This window comes from Heptranchias perlo, chromosome 4 (assembly GCF_035084215.1).
Source record: "Heptranchias perlo isolate sHepPer1 chromosome 4, sHepPer1.hap1, whole genome shotgun sequence".
In the NCBI taxonomy this organism is placed as follows: domain Eukaryota; kingdom Metazoa; phylum Chordata; class Chondrichthyes; order Hexanchiformes; family Hexanchidae; genus Heptranchias; species Heptranchias perlo.
This window is the reverse complement of record NC_090328.1, coordinates 82,793,871-82,811,745: the sequence shown is the minus strand read 5'-3', so window position 1 is coordinate 82,811,745 and position 17,875 is coordinate 82,793,871. Positions and strand designations below refer to the sequence as shown.

At 41.7% G+C, this 17,875-nt stretch overlaps 1 protein-coding gene across 2 annotated transcripts in view; it reads left to right on the top strand.

Moving 5' to 3' along the window:
* Positions 1–6,886: 6,886 nt before the first annotated feature.
* Positions 6,887–17,875, top strand: part of ror2 (receptor tyrosine kinase-like orphan receptor 2) — a 346,535-nt gene continuing 335,546 nt past the window's right edge. For both annotated transcript variants that reach the window (XM_067983246.1, XM_067983245.1), the window contains exon 1: positions 6,887–7,317. In XM_067983246.1, coding sequence (XP_067839347.1) covers positions 7,224–7,317 — 94 coding nt within the window. In that variant the 5' untranslated portion in view covers positions 6,887–7,223. The remainder of the gene's footprint in view (positions 7,318–17,875) is intronic.

The window sequence follows — 17,875 nt, the reverse complement described above, 5'->3', positions numbered from 1 at the left end:
CTTGACAGAGTAGATGCTGGGAGGCTGTTTCCCCTGGTTGGAGAGTCTAGAAATGTAAGGATCTCAGTCTTGAATACACTCAACGATTGAGCATCTACAGCCCTCTGGGGTAGAGAATTCTCAAGATTCACATACAACCATCTGAGTGAAGAATTCCTCCTCATCTTAGTCCTAAATGCCCAACCCCTTATCCTGAGACTATGTCCCCTAGCTCTAGACTCTCCATGATGTGGAGATGCCAGTGATGAACTGGGGTGTACAAATGTAAGGAATCTTACTACACCAGGTTATAGTCCAACAGTTTTATTTGAAAATCACAAGCTTTCAGAGGCTTTCTCCTTCATGAGGTGACTCACCTGATGAAGGAGAAAGCCTCCGAAATTAACCTGGGCATTTAGGACTAAGATGAGGAGGAATTCTTCACTCAGATGGTTGTGAATCTTTAGAATTCTCTACCCCAGAGGGCTGTAGATGCTCAATCGTTGAGTGTATTCAAGACTGAGATCGATAGATTTTTGGATTCTACGGGAATCAAGGGATATGGGGATCGGGCGGGAAAGTGGAGTTGTGGTCGAAGATCAGCCATGATCTTATTGAATTGCAGAGCAAGCTCGAGGGGCCGTATGGCCTACACCTACTCCTATTTCTTATGTGCTTATGTTCTTAGGACAGTGTGAATTCAGATAAATTCAGATAATTGATATTACTCAATCTTTAAAATATCCTGGGTCGAACACAATGTTTCCTGATCAGACTTCAACTTCTGTACATTCAGTAATTCCAGCTATTCACCTGACACAAAAAATAAAATACTGCAGATGCTGGAAACCTAAAGCAAAAACAGAAAATGCTGGAAATATTCAGCAAGTCAGACACAGCATCAGGCTGTAGTACTGAAGACTTGTGCTCCAGAACTAGCTGCGCCTCTAGCCAAACTGTTCCAGTACAGTTACAACACTGGCATCTACCTGACAATGTTGAAAAATTGCCCAGGTATGTCCTGTCCACAAAAAGCAGGACAAATCCAATCCGGCCAATTACCGCCCCATCAGTCTACTCTCAATCATCAGCAAAGTGATGGAAGGTGTCATCAACAGTGCTATCAAGCGGCACTTACTCACCAATAACCTGCTCACCGATGCTCAGTTTGGGTTCCGCCAGGACCACTTGACTTCAGACCTCATTACAGCCTTGGTCCAAACATGGACAAAAGAGCTGAATTCCAGAGGTGAGGTGAGAGAAACCGCACTTGACATCAAGACAGCATTTGGCAGAGTGTGGCACCAAGGAGCCCTAGTAAAATTGAAGTCAATGGGAATCGGGGAAAACTCTCCCGTGGCTGGAGTCATACCTACCACAAAGGAAGATGGTAGTGGTTGTTGGAGGCCAATCATCTCAGCCCCAGGACATTGCTGCAGGAGTTCCTCAGGGCAGTGTCCTCGGCTCCACCATCTTCAGCTGCTTCATCAATGTCCTTCCCTCCAACATAAGGTCAGAAATGGGAATGTTCGCTGATGATTGCACAGTGTTCAGTTCCATTCGCAACCCCTCAGATAATGAACCAGTCCGTGCCCGCATGCAGCAAGACTTGGACAACATCCAGGCATGGGCATATAAGTGGCAAGTAACATTCGCGCCAGACAAGTGCCAGGCAATGACAATCTCCAACAAGAGCGAGTCTAACCACCTCCCCTTGACATTGAACGGCATTACCATCATCGAATCCCCCACCATCAACATCCTGGGGGTCACCATTGACGAGAAACTTAACTGGACCAGCCACATAAATATTGTGGCTACAAGAGCAGGTCAGAGGCTAGGTAGTCTGCAGCGAGTGACTCACCGCCTGACTCCCCAAAGCCTTTCCACCATCTACAAGGAACAAGTCAGGAGTGTGATGGCACACTCTCCACTTGCCTGGATGAGTGCAGCTCCATCAACACTCACGAAGCTTGACACCATCCAGGACAAAACAGCCCGCTTGATTGGCACCCCATCCACCACCCTAAACATTCACTCCCTTCACCACCGGCACACCGTGGCTGCAGTGTGTACCATCCACAGGATGCACTGCAGCAACTCGCCAAGGCTTCTTTGACAGCACCTCCCATACCCGCGACCTCTACCACCTAGAAGGACAAGGGCAGCAGGCGCATGGGAACAACACCACCTGCACGTTCCCCTCCAAGTCACACTGTCCTGACTTGGAAATATATCGCCGTTCCTTCATCATCGCTGGGTCAAAATCCTGGAACTCCCTTCCTAACAGCACTGTGGGAGAACCTTCACCACACGGACTGCAGCGGTTCAAGAAGGCGGCTCACCACCACCTTCTCAAGGGCAATTAGGGATGGGCAATGAATGCTGGCATTGCCTGCGACGCCCACATCCCATGAACGAATAAAAAAAAAATCTCTGGAGAGAAGCGAAGTTAACGTTTCAGGCATGAAGGGCAATTGTTTGAAACTCTAACACTGCTTCTCTCCACAGATGCTGTACCTGACTTTACATAGAATTACATAGAATTTACAACTCAGAAACAGGCCATTTGGCCCAACTGGTCTGTGCCGGTGATTATGCTCCACACGAGCCTCCTCCCACCTTACTTCACCTCACCCTAACTGCATTCTAACACTTCTATTCCTTTCTCCCTCAAATTCTTAACTAGCTTCCCCTTAAATGTAAATATGCTATTCACCTCAATCGCTCCACATTTTAACCACTCTCTGGGTAAAGAAGTTTCTCCTGAATTCTTTATTAGATTTAGTAGTGACTATCTTATATTTATGGCCCCTAGTTATGGACTTGCCCACAAGTGGAAACACATTCTCTACGTCTACCCTATTAGACCCCTTCAGAATTTTAAAGACCTCTATTAGGCCACTCCTCAGCCTCCCAGAGAAAAGAGTCCCAGCCTGTTCAGTCTTTCCTAATAGATATAACCTCTTAGTTCTGGTATCGTCATTATAAATCTTTTTTGCACCTTCTCCAGTGCCTCTATATCGCTTTTGTAATATGGAGACCAGAGCTGTACACAGTACTTTAAGCGTGGTTTAACCAAGGTTCTATACAAGTTTAAAAACTTTCCTGCTTTTCAATTCTATCCCTCTAGAAATGAACCCAAATGCTTTGTTCGCTTTTTTATGGCCTTATTAACTTGCGCTGCTACTTTTAGTGATTTGTGTATCTGTCCCCCCAGATCCCTTTGCTCCTCTACTCCATTTATACTCTTATTTTCTAAGGAGTATGTGGTCTTCTTATTCCTCCTACCAAAATGCACCACTTCACACTTGTCTATGTTGAAATTAATTTGTCATTTACATGCCGATTCTGCAAGTTTATTAATGTCTTGTATTTTGTTGCGGTCTTCCTCAGTATTAACCATATCCCCCAATCTGGTGTCATCCGCAAATTTTGAAATTGTACTTCCGATTCCCGAGTCCAAATCGTTTATGTAAATGGTGAACAGCACCGATCCCTGTGAAACACCACTTCCCACCTTCCGCCAGTCTGAGCAACTATCTTTCACCCGATATTTCTATTTTGACTTGCTGAGTGTTTCCAGAATTTTCTGTTTTAGGTCAAATTAAGCATGCTGATCAAAAGCTTGGTTGAAGAGGAGGTTTATAAAGATGGAGGAATAGGTGGAGAGGGGGTAGAGAGAGTTAGGGAGGGAATTCCAAAGAGCAAGACCAAGGTGGCGGAGGGCTCTCCCACCAATGAAGGAACGGGGGATGCCCAGAAGATTGGGGTCAGAGGAACAGAATGTTCTGTAGGGGATATAGTGCTTGAGGAGATTGCAGAGTTTCGCGTGGGAAAGGCCATAGAGGGATTGATAGACCAGGACAAGGATTTTGAATTTAATATGTTGTGGTTCATGGACCCAGTGTACATCAGCAAGGATGGGGGTGATGGATAAGCACTACTTCGTGTGGGATAGGATATGGTCAGCTGAGTTTTGGACAAATCGGAATTCATGGTGGGGGGGGAGGGGTTGATGATGTGAGGCCAGCAATGAGATCGTTTGAGTAGTTGAGTTTGGAGGTGACAAAGGAACATTTTATGGTCTCAGCGGTGGAGGCGTTGAGATAGTGAGGAGGTGAGCAAAGTTGTGGAGGTGGAAGTAAATGGTCTTGGTGATGGATAAGATGTGGACCTAAAGTTCAATTCAGGCTCAAACAGGATGTCAAGACTGAACCATTTAGTTTAGAATGAGAGAATGAATGAGGAAGGAAATGGAGTAAGTGGCAATGGAGTAGAGATTGTGTTGGGGGGGGGGTGTCAAACATGATGGTCCAGCCTTCCAGATTTATTGGAAATTGTGCTCCTTCAAGTCGTGATGTTGGGAAAGCAGTCTGATAGTATGAAGGCAGTTGATGAGTCAAAAGAGCAATGGGGAAAGAGCAGGGCAGTGGGGTTAGTGTTAGATTGCTCGAGTAAAGACCTGGAACAGGCACAATGGACTGAAGTCAATGGAATGGAAATTCAGGCAGTCAATGCCCTATTGCCTGTTTTGTGCTCCTGCCGAAGTTGAATTTCACCCCTAGACATTCTCTTAGGAAATTGAAACTCACAAATATAGAATATACATTCAACTGTTGTGGAATACAGGAACAAAAGCATGTGAACCACTTTATAGCTCCCTGGTCAACTGTGTCAATGGCTGCAGACAGGTCGAGAAGCATGAGGAGGGATAGTGCATCATGATTACAGTCAAATAGGATGTCATTGAATAGTTTTGATGTGGAGATGCCGGTGATGGACTGGGGTGGACAAATGTAAGGAATCTTACAACACCAGGTTATAGACCAACAATTTTATTTTAAAATCACAAGCTTTCGGAGATTATCTCCTTTGTCAGGTGAGTAGTGAATGAGAGGTTCTCAAATCGCATATCTTATATTAGGCTGGGACACCAATCAAAGGTGTCGTTGGTGTTCAGACAGGTTAGCCACAGAAAACAGTAGGTCCTAGTATACTGAATACACAATGTGTCAAATTACACAGGCAGAGAGAAAGAGACCCGAAAGGCAGAGAGAGAGAGAGAGAATTTCTAGTTGTATTAAAAACAGATAATTTTTTTTTCCCCTGCTGGTGGGGTTGCGTGTAGCGTGACATGAACCCAAGATCCCGGTTGAGGCCGTCCTCATGGGTGCAGAACTTGGCTATCAATTTCAGCCCGACGATTTTGCGTTGTCGTGTGTCTCGATGGCCACCTTGGAGAACGCTTACCCGAAGATCGGTGGCTGAATGTCCTTGACTGCTAAAGTGTTCCCCGACTGGGAGGGAACCCTCCTGTCAGGCGATTGTTGTGCGGTGTCCGTTCATCCGTTGTCGCAATGTCTGCATGGTCTCGCCAATGTACCATGCTCCGGGGCATCCTTTCCTGCAACGTATGAGGTAGACAACGTTGGCCGAGTCACAGGAGTATGAACCATGTACCTGGTGGGTGGTGTCCTCTCGTGTGATGGTGGTGTCTGTGTCGATGATCTGGCATGTCTTGCAGAGGTTGCCGTGGCAGGGTTGTGTGGTGTCGTGGACGCTGTTCTCCTGAAAGCTGGGTAATTTGCTGCGAAGGATGGTCTGTTTGAGGTTGGGTGGCTGTTTGAAGGCGAGTAGTGGAGGCGTGGGGATGGCCTTAGCGAGGTGTTCGTCATCATCGATGACATGTTGAAGGCTGCGGAGAACATGGCGTAGTTTCTCCGCTCCGGGGAAGTACTGGACGACGAAGGGTTGCGTCTGTTGGTTGCGTCCCGTGTTTGTCTTCTGAGGAGGTCTATGCGATTCTTCGCTGTGGCCCGTCGGAACTGTCGATCGACAAGTCGAGCGTCATATCCCGTTCTTACAAGGGCGTCAGACAGGAGGGTTCCCTCCCAGGACCCACTGTTTTCCGTGGCTAACCTGTCTGAACACCAACGACACCTTTGATTGGTGTGATGGTGTCCCAGCCCACCATATGCGATTTGAGAACCTCTCATTCATTACTCACCTGACGAAGGAGATAATCTCCGAAAGCTTGTGATTTTAAAATAAAATTGTTGGACTATAACCTGGTGTTGTAAGATTCCTTACATTGAGTAGTTTTGTCTGAGGAGAGCAGGGTGTGGTAGTGCTTTACATGGTCCAGCTAGATCTGGCGATGAATGGCTAAACCAGCTGTCCGCCAGAAACGTTCAGGTTTGCATCCCTTGGACTTAAGGGAGCGGAGAGGGGGGCCATACCAGGGGAAACAACCAGGGTAAGAGTAAGGAGTCTACTGAGGACAATGGCATCAAAGGAGGTGGTGAGGGTGTGATTGAGCAGATCAGTAGCTGCAGAAATATTGTGGTAATGGAGGGCCATAGACTAGACAATTGGGAATTTGAGTGGAGAGGGATACAAGGAAGTGATCAGGGATGGGCTTATCTTTGATTGACATGATGGGAGTAGAGAGGCTACATGAGATGGCATCTGCAGCATTTTGCTTTACACAATTTAATTGTGACCCTGGTCCTGGCCCAATAGCTGTTCTGTTTTTTTTTTCTGTTGTCAACTTTTTTGAAACTGTTGGGACAGCTTTTTCTAATTTTTGAGTTTGGCATGTATGTACATCTGCAGAGATCACCTGAGGGAGGGTCTACCCAAAACTTGCTTTGCATTTCCTGTTTTTTTTTGCTGCAGTATTACATGAATTATTTCAGTTATTTCGAGCATCCTTTCAAAGTTCCATGGTCCTACGTTTTTCTCCACTAGGATGCGCTGCTAACTATTGCGGAGGGTTGGAGAAACCTGGATGTTGACGCCGGCTTCGGCCAGCAGCAAAACTAGAGGCGCGCGCTCCCGTCTCTCGCGCGCACATGGTCTCGTTTCGCGCGTGCACGTACACACACACACAGGCAAAGTTTGAGTGTGAGAAGAGACAGTGTGCAGGACCATAAATCTTACTCTCTCACTCCTGTAGGGAGATGTTGTAAAAGCCTTTCCGAGAAGACGACAACGGGATAATCAGAATTCTATAAACTCTGTCGCAATAAGTACTTCGAATTTTATCCCTGATTGCTGCGTTCTAAGAGAATTCTGAAGAACAAACGCACGGCTTTGTATAGTGGTTCTTTTTTTTGTTGCCCTTTCTCGTGGTTCTGTGTGCCTCCCTTGGCGGTGGGGGGACCGCTCCGTCTCTTTGGATGAACACGACCAAGTCGTTTTTTTAATACTTGGTGTGGTCTGCATATAACAAACGAGTGATGTACAAAACCAGGATAAAGTCGGCACTTTTTGGAAAAAACTTCGTGCTGCTTCTGTTCATGGGCTGCCCGCTTTTCGGAGAGATTTCGACAGGTAAGGATTTTAAAAGAAAAAAGGCGGACAACAGAATTTAATTTTAGTGGAGGACATAGATTGCCTAACTTGAAAATTCTGCTTGTATCTTACAACTCACCGAGCAGAGCAATGATGCATAGAAAGCCATTTGGCCCACTCTGCAATAATTTTGAAACAAAGTTTATAGAGTTTATGGTGCACTTATCGAACTTCAGGCTAACTTTGTAAAATGTTTGCTTTGAAAAAGACACGAGATTTTTTTTTGTGGTTTCTCTCTCCCTTTATGTGTTCATAGCAAACAATGCTGGAAAAGGTAAACTGGAATAAACGCTTCTCATTTCCTGTCTGCTTTGCCTAATGCATGTTTGAAATCAGGAAGCTTCACGTTAACAAGCAATGCAATTGTTTTTAGAGGTTGCTAAACTCGGTGATTAACATTTGACCTCTGTTTGTGGGTTATATTTTCACCAGATTTCCGTTTTGTACTTGCAAGTCTTCCCATAAGAACAGGCTTCTGATGTATTTCTTTTTTTTTTGAATGTGGTTGCAAAGGTTTTAGTTCCCAAGGGATAAGGTGATTGCATTCATTTGAGGCTAATTTTGGTAGAGCGATTTCCTGCATTTGATTTAATCGTGCAGACGTTGAAATGGAATTAGAGGTATTGCAACCTGAGTTTTAGAAAAAGAAAAAGCCTACAGTTCCTTAATGTGATCCCGTTTGGAAGCAGCGTTGTGTACACATGTGCCATGATGTTTTGCGGATCTCATTTCTGTGTACCTAATAAACCATAGCCAAAACAAATTTCCTCATTTGAAGAACACTTTCTTGGTATAATAGTTTTCTGTGTATTGGGAAAAATAGGGGAACTAATTTAATTTGATGCCTGTGTATAAGTATTTATATATTTTTTGTTGTCTTATAACGATAACTGTTCAATCATGCTGAACTGTTTCTGCCCAGCTACTCACTGTAGGGGAGAGTCATGATGTTGCAGATTGGACTGCATGTGTTAATCAATTGCATATTGAGAGGGATCTCTTCCTGACGAATTCTTTGTCGGTCCCTCTAATCCATTTTTCTTCTCAACGGGAGGTGACAGATGCTTACGTTTCTTGTTATTCAAAGACAAGTTTCCTGGGTTCTGCCATTTGGTACCACTGATGGGGGGTGGGAACCAAAAGCAGCGAAGATAATACAATTTAGATGGAGTTTATTTTCAATTGGCTTTTATAACTCCCCTTTCTGAACGTACGGAGGCAATGCGTGATAAGGGTCAACAGCAGACTGCATTTGTTCTACTGTTGCGATTTGTTGAAGAGTGAGGCGGCGCGAGATGAGATCAAATACTGAAATTTCATGTGACCACCAGTGCTGATTCTGAACCACACATAGGCATGAGAGAAAAATATGAGAAGTGTAGGTGTGAATTACCTTTCACTTAAATGTATTTAATTTTTATGAACAAAAAGCAAATGATTACAGATTCTGGAAATCTGTAACAAAATACTAGAAACACTCAGCAGGTCAGACAGCATCTGTGGAGATCAGCCAATGTTTCAGGTAATTTTTAATGTTTACTTTTCCTTTCAATCGTTTTGGTACCACATTACCACTGTATTAGACATTTAATGAAAACATTTTATTGCTATTTAGAACAGTTATACAGCAACATTTGTGCAGAAGATCACTTTTAGTTTACAAATGTGCATGTGAGTCAAGGTTGAAGCATGGTCTTTCATCCTCACTCCCCGACAAATGCAGTCTGCTGTTGACCCTTATCACGCATTATCTCCACGTGTTCAAAGGGGGGTTATAAAAGCCAATTGAAAATAAATAAACTCCATCTAAATTGTTCCTTTTTCCCTCAAACATGCTAATCTTTTTGGTCAAGATCTCTCCTGCATTCTAAAAGGAGAAAACCACATCCATTATGCCATTTCACCGGCATTGCCTCCCTAGTAAGTGGTTCACACTGGTAATGTGTATATAAATATTTGCATATAAAATCAGACACCTATTCTGTATTTCTATTCCGTTATGCCTTCTCCAGTGGGTTGTACAGAGTTGATTAGTGAAAATGTGTTCTCATGTTCTTCCAGCACAAAGCTTTGGTGATGTAATAAAAACAACTGAATGGGTCCTTTTGTATAGTGATAAGGTTAGCTACTAGTTCATGAGATTAAATCTTTGATTCAATAATGGTGTGCCTCAAGGTCAATTTTTATACTCTCAAGAATTAAGTTTTGTTTGACATTTTTTCATAAAGATGATTGATGCAGTTGTCTTTATAAAGTGAAACTCTTGTTGATAAATGCTAGTTCAGTAAAGTACTTCAATTAGGTATTGACCATGGAATCATTTTTAGACTTCAATTTCTAGCAATGAAGAATTTTACTTGCCTTTTTAAGACACTCACTTTTTCAGCATTACTTGAGACATTATCCTTTCACTTCTGTAGGTTCAGTAGAAAATGTTGCAACCTGAACATCCCACCAACAGTCCAGAGTAGAATTTGAAGTTCTGGCAAGGCACAAGCCCCTGATAATGGAGACATTGGAGATAATTTTCAACTTCGCCCATGGGCCGTAATCTGGTGAGGCGGATTGCCTGCTTGTTGTAGAACCCGTTCAATTTTAATCCCATCTGGTGGGTTCCACAATGGGTATATCATCTGCTCTGCAGGTTACTGCCCAGACAGTGAAATTGATAAGTACCTCCATTAAATAAAACACCTTCTAAGCTGAAATTTCAGTTCAGCCAAAATGCCATTTAAATCAAGCTGCTTATCAGATCGAGCCAATTGGCCTGGAGTCACTGCACTCACAGGCTCAGAAACCTTCCTCGCACCTCAAAGTCCAGCTAGATTCTCAAGTATATGCAATCTTTTTGTCAATGTGCCTAGTCAGTATAAATACAGCAGTGATGGCATGGAAGAGAGATTTGAATCAGACTCTATCCTACAGTGGGAAGGAATCCATTTGTGAGACTGTGTATATCATTCCTACCTGCAGCATTGAAAAGTAGAGAAAATTAAATTAACCTTTGGATATACCACACTTCCTCTGACCTGCACATGAATGGATTCCTGATGCTCAGCAAAATGCTGTAGAGATTGCAGTAGGAGGGCAGAATCTGTTACATTTTCTGGTTGTGCCCAGAGATCCAGCCTACTGGCAGTAAGATCACCAAGCACATAAGCGAGCCAAATCCAGAACACTGACTTCTGAGCCTTCCTATAATGGTCCCCATGGGCAGACACATGGCTACACTTCTGGGTTTATTCCTACCCACAGCTTGATGTTGCATCCCATTGTGGTGGTGGCAGGTGGATTGCCCTGCCTGGTCAGTTAATGTAGATTGAGAGATTGTAGAAAATAGCTGAGTCTGAAAAAATAATCTACTTGCTGAGACTCAACTAGGGAAATTGTTGCAAATTTGGTTCCTATTTTGGCTGCCTAATGCTGACTAGCTGGCAAGCTAGAAGCATCCATATAGCCCAGACAGTGCACGAGAGGTGGCTGCCTATAGAAACTCTCAAAACTTTAATACAGACCAAAAGATCCAATATACATGGACATTGTTGTAACATGCGACTCAGCAGTAAATTGCAATACCGCAACCACCCTAGTTAGTCAAATATAAGCTGCTGGGGAATGAGCCTCACATATCACTTATCTGTTTCATTGAACTATATATATTGTGTACCATGCCAACAATGTTGTAAATGATTGCAGAATACAAATTATAATGTCTACATCCTAAAGTTTTCATTTTAAAATTTATTATACTCTAAATTTCCAAAACTCATTAAAAATGCTAATTGTATTGACCCATAGAGAATTATATTTATATGAAGAAACAAAATTGCAATCTTGTTTTTGTGCATTAATTACTACCAGTTCTGAAAGTTAACATAGTATGTTCCAGCTTTAACTGGAATGCAAATGAGCATATGTTAGATGATGTGCAAAGGTTGACTGTTGTGGTATTTAATATATTTTACCTTTGCTATAAACATTTTATGGAGATTTTTATTCACAAGGTACACAGGACAATTATCACAATCCAGCACATGGAGCTAACAAGCTCCTGAGGTAGCAATTGTTACTACTGCTTATTAGTCTATTACTGTTGACTGTATATTTAACATTTTTGTAATGAGAGAGGTCGATGAATTGGCAGTGGTGGGAAGGGAGGGATGGAAGGAATGGAGGAGACGATGGCTGCTTTTGATTTAGTTGTGTTATACACTGGAGGAGGCTTTTGCTGGTTGAAATTACGAATGAAATTTGAGCTTGAGTTTCCGTGAATGTTAAAACCGAACAACTTATTTTGAAGATGCATAATGTTAGCTAGCTTGGATTTAAATTTTAAAACTGAGACCAGGTAACTTTGCTTTTTATCATTTAAAGATGGATAATCAAATTAGCAAGCTTCTCCAAAAAAAAATTACAACTTTAGATAATCGACCACTTTGAAGTTTTGAATTTGAACAAAGTAATACTTGTACTGTTGACGTGCATAGTTTCAAATCATTTGTTTTAATGTGATTTCAAATCCTTATGTTCTTAAAAGAAAACTTCATGTTCAAACTCCAGTAATGACATGAATTCTTTTTGAGGGCCATGAAGAATTACTTGGCCACAAAGGATTTTATTAATTTAATGGATCCCATCTGGCAATATTTAAGTATCTTAGGTGTGTTAAAAGGAATGTCGGAATGAAATATAGTAGGTCTTAAAACTTTAAAATGCTTTTTAAATGTTGATTTCATTAAAGTCAGACTTGTTATGTAAAACAGTGAGGCAATTACATAACATTAATTTCATTGCTAGTAGCTGATTTATATCTATCTATTGTTAGTGGCTGATCTATTTCTATTTCTGTGTTCCATATACTTTCTCATATGTATCTTGTAGAGAGCATTTAATTCTTTGTATTCCAATCAAGTTACTTTGTAAAAGAAACATTTTTCCTCCGCTGTAATTTAGTCACTTAATATGTTACATAAATCAAATGTTGTCATAACACTTGTCTTATCCCTTTAGGATACAAAAAGTGAAAAGTTATCAATTTTCATGTCTGATGTGCCAGTATACTAAAATGCTCTTGGTCATTTATGCAATAGACCATAACACAAGCAAGCTATAAGAAACCAATGATTTGCATAGGGTAAACCTTTATGGCTTAGAGTGTTAAAAATGTTCAAATAATCTTTGTGTGAATAAGCTAAACATAACATTAAACTTGGTAGCATAGACACATGAGCGTTTTCAAATCTTTTGAGGTAACCACCCATCTGCTCAAAGCCCTGCATATAGTTTTTGAAATGCTTTATTACTTAAGGGAAAGAGAGCTGATAAAATTACACTGGAAGACGTGGCATTATATGCTCCTGCAATTGTGTTTCACTGGAAAGTTTGTATATTGATATCCCTGATCCATTCAAACTTATGAGAAATTAAAGGCAGTACAAAGTATAAGAGTCACAGTATTCTGAACATTCTAGACTGAACAGACCACTGTGCTATGCAGAAGCGATTGAAGTGGTTACCTTAATCAAAACAGACTGTAAAGGGCCACAAAGATGTAACTGTACAGTGGCAGATTTACTGTTTGTATATGATGCATGGCTATATTAGCATGCCCATATCCATGCATTCAGACATAAAACTGGTCTAATTAGAAGTTGATGAAATAAAAGTTGAGCATAGTGTATTGAAAAATGGACCCTCAGTCGGCTGTCTTTCAGCTGTATGCAGCGATATGCGTATAAGAACATAATTCAAACAGTTGGCCTGTGGAGTGAAGGAATTAATAGTTCTTACATTGTAAGGGCTTTAATATGAGTGGTTTTGTATTGCTTTCCCTAACTAGCTGTGAATGCATTTTTAGCATTGATGATTTTATTTGTATGATGAAGGGATGGGCTTAGAAGAATGAGAGTCGATCTCAATGAAACATAAAAGATGCTGAGGGGGCTTGACAGGGTAGATCCTGAGAGATTGTTTCCCCTGGCGAGAGTCTAGAACTAGGGGGCATAATCGCAGGATAGGGGGTTGGCCATAGAAGACTGAGATGAGGAGGAATTTCTTCACTCAAAGGGTTGTGAATCTTTGGAATTCTCTACCCCAGAGGGCTGTGGATGCTGAGTCATTGAATATATTCAGGCTGAGATGGATAGATTTTTGGACTCTAGGGGAATCAAGGGACATGGGGATTGGGCAGAAAAGTGGAGTTGAGGTTGAAGATCAGCCATGATCTGATTGAATGGTAGAGTAGGCTCAAGGGGCTGTATGGCCTACTCCTGTTCCTATTTCTTATGTTTTAAAAACAAAATCAGTTTATATTTATTGAATTGCTTAGTTAAGGTACTGTACTATCTAAAGTAACTAGAGCCAAAATCTAAATTAATCTGAATTATTAAACCCTTTTTAAGTTAATTTTATTGGGGCAGTGTTTAACACTTTTTTTAACCTTTGTTTCATTGCATGAGTTTGCTAAGTATTTGAAAAGAAAACACAGCAATGGCATGTGATACTTTTTAAAAAAAAATAACATTTATTCTTTAAGCATTTGGAACAATTTATTGGCTCTAAATAGCTTTTCTATTATTCTGTGGAACATGGTTTTGAATTGAGATGGCATGGAATTGGGACAAATAACTTGGCAGTTTAGACCACTTGATTAAATAAGTATTAAAATTAAAATCAAATGGCTGTATAAAATCCACATGTGGTTTGTTAGCAAAGCAATAAGAACGAAGGAGGCAGGACTTCCCCTGGCTTCTAAATAAAATGAAGTAACTTACCGATGGAGCCTTTTTTTTATAAAACAATTTTATATGTTTTTTTGTTGAACGTGCAGCTCGCATTGGTTGCCAAAAAGTGATATTGACAGCAGCCATAGAGTAGTGGTGATACACATGTCACAATGAAACTTTGTTACTTGAAACTTGGACGTCCCATGAGTTACGTTCCAGCCAGGCATCAACATCTGCACGTTTATAAGATTGGATTGATGGGGGTGTGAGAGAACATGAATGGAAGGCAATCTGCAACGTTTCTATTCTAAGCTTGGAACAAAGTCTATTGTGACTGCTTTTTAAAGTATTTGTTACCAGTAGAGGATAAAAATGTTAGATTACAGATGTATGCTGCTGTTACAATAAGTAGAACTGCGTACTATGTAATACACAACTTGGGTAAAAATTTATTTTACCTGCCCTACTTCTACCCTAATTTTCTGCTCCTGCTCTGTGATTTCTGAAGTTTGTAATCTGATAGGGAATAGAACTGAGAATGTCTTGTGTGTTTGTGGAGGAAAGAGGCCTTAAAAAGGTTTGATTGATGTCAAAGAAACATTCATTAGGTTTGCTTTAGTGGTTATGCTTTCCAACTTTTAGGAAAAATTGCAGTGAACCTGTGGAAAGATTCTGAAGGTTGAATATATGTTTACTGTTAATTGATCCTGTATTGCATTCATGAAATTCACTCTCACTTAAGTAGTACTACACAGCTGGTTTGGGATGCTTTTATTAAGATATAGTGCTAGACCAACCAGTTGAGGAAAATATAAGGCAATTGGCGTCTACAAGGTATGAGCAATCATTCTGGACTGCTTAAATTGGTTTTGCTTATCTGTGGTTTTGTGAACCATTGATAAAATATGGGGGAGGAAAGAGAATTGCTTACTTGAAAACTTATGTACATAGCGTCTAAAAATACTTGCACTTCTCATGGTCATCTGATTTGGGATTTCTTGCACTGGGTCAGGGGAGGTGGAATTTAGGTAGGTGATCAAATTCAGTGTCTTTCAGCATAACAAAACATGGATGTGATAGTTAAGACACATGATATTATGCTTTGAGTGAGCAGAGCTTTAATTAAATAACAGATTACTTTCATGAGAAATGGAAATGAGTGCAAAATTTGCCCATAATAAACTTGATGTTGAATCTTACTAAAATTAATTTTGATCTACATTCTGTGGCATCAAGCAAACAGAGATATATCCTTTGATAAGGTTCAAGGTGAGAAGCAAGTATGTTTATAGAGTATGCATTATACTGCATAACTATCTTTGTGAAGTATATGAATTATCTCTGTAGAGACAACGTACTACTTTTATCTTAATGTCTTTCATCAAGAATGAAATCTGTTGTGTGGTAAAAGTAAGCCTTAATAAGTGAATTTCTTGAAGGGAAAATAGGTGAGTCAGTAAGATACATTGTTACTCTGTTGTGTGTTTATGAATGATATTTGGTGTGTATAGTGTGTGCATTGATTTATTCAGCTCCATCTTCAGCCTATTATTGAGAATATTATTAAATTAGTAATCAGACAGTGATTAAGTGCTTGTTTGACATAATGGGAATCAGTAGATATGCTGCTAGGCTAACCAGTTGAAGAAAATATAAGGCATTTGACATGAACAAGGCATGAGCAATCATTCTAGATTGAATGGAAAAGTGAAGTGCTTTATTTTTGATCTTGTGGAGTGTGCTTTCATTTTCCAGTATGCTAATTTTGTTTCCTTGTTAGTTAGTCCATGTTAAAATTAGATTTTTATTTTTGTTAGTACATTAGAAGTTACAAAACAAGCGCAACAAAAATTGTGAACGCTTTGCGATCTTTGCCCATGGCACCCTTTTGTTATACAGAAACGGTCATTCTGACCGTAGTACATTGTCTCCCTTTATATCCTATGCCAAGATATTAATGCAGAATGTGTGTTGGTTACAAGGGGCACTGGTATTAATGCAGATTGGTTGTGGGTTACAGTGGGCACTGATGTACTTTAGGTGGGGGACATCAACATTCATCACCGAGAGCCTCGGTAGCACTACCACTGACTGAGTCTTCAAGGACATAGCTGACAGATTGGGCTTGCAGCAGGTAGTGAGAGAAACAACACAAGGGAATAACCTACTCGACCTTGTCCTCACCAATCTACCTGTCGCAGATGCATCTGCCCATGACAGCATTGGTAGGAGTGACTATCTCACATTCCTCGTGGATACCAACTCAAATCCCTCCATGGCCTCGCCCCTCCCTATCTCTGTAACTTCCTACAACCCTCCGAGATCTCTGCGGTTCTCCAATTCTGGCCTCTTGTGCCCTCCCAATTTTCATCACTCCACCATTGGCTGCCATTCCTTCAGCTGCCCAGGCCCTAAGTTCTGGAATTCCCTCCCTAAACCTCTCCACTTTTCTAACTCTTCTCCTTTTAGTCAGGCCTTAAAACTCTTCGACCAAGCTTTGGGTCACCTATCCTAATATCTTTGGCTTGGTGTGAAATTTTGTTTGATAATGCTCCTATGAAGTGCCTTGGGACGTCATACTACGTTAAAGGTGCTATATAAATGCAAGTTGTCTTCACACTGAGAACATCCTCAATTGTGTTGTGTGGCACTACCATCATGCTAAGTGGGATAGATTAAGAACAGACCTAGCGGCTCAAAACTGGATATCCACGAGGTGCTGTGGGCCATCAGCAGCAAAATAATTGTATGCCAGAACAATTTGTAACCTAATGGCTCGGCATAACCCTCACTCCTCCATCAAGCCAGATGACCAACCCTGGTTCAATGAGGAGTCTAGACGAGCATGCCACGAGCAGCACCAGGCATACCTGAAGGTGAAGTGCCAAACTGGTGTAGCTACAAAACAGGACTACATGCATGCTAACCAGCAGAAGCAGCATGCTATAGACAGATCCCACAACCAGCGGATCAGATCAAAGCTCTACAGTCCTGCCACATCCAGTTGTGAATGATGGTGGACAATTAAGCAACTAACTGGTGGAGGAGGCTCCATGCACATCCCCATCCTCAATGATGGTGGAGTCCAGCATGTGAGTGCAAAAGGCAAGGCTGAATTATTTACAACCATCATCAGCTAGAAGTGCCGAATGGATGATCCTTCTCTGCCTGCTCCTGAGGTGCGTGCCCTCACAGATACTAGTCTTCAGCCAGTTCAGTCACTGAGACATCAAGAAAGGGCTGAGTGCACTGGACATAGCAAATGCTTCGGGCCCTGACAATACCCTGGCTGTAGTGCTGAAGGCCTGTGCTCCAGAACTAGCCCTGTGCCCGTAGCTCAGCATTAGCAGTGCAACTTCAACACTGGCATCTACCTAACAATGTGGAAAATTGCCCAAGTATGTCTTGTACTTAAAAAGCAGGACAAATCCAACCCAGCCAATTACCCCCCCCCATTAGCTTACTCCCAATCATCAGCACTGTGATGGAAGGAGTTGTCCACAGTGCTATCAAGCGGCACTTACTCAGTAATAAACTGCTCACCAATGCTCAGTTTGGGGTTCTGCCAGAACCACTCCGCTCCAGACTTCATTACAGTCTTGGTCCAAACATGGACAAGAGCTGAATTCCAGAGGTGAGGTGAGAGTGACTGCCCTTGACATCAAGGCAACATTTGACTAAGTGTGGCACCCTAGTAAAGCTGAAGTCAATGGTATCAGGGAGAAAACTCTTCAATTGGAATCATATCCGGCACAAAGGAAGATAGTTCTGGTTGTTGGAGGCCAATCATCTCAGCCCCAGGACATGACTGC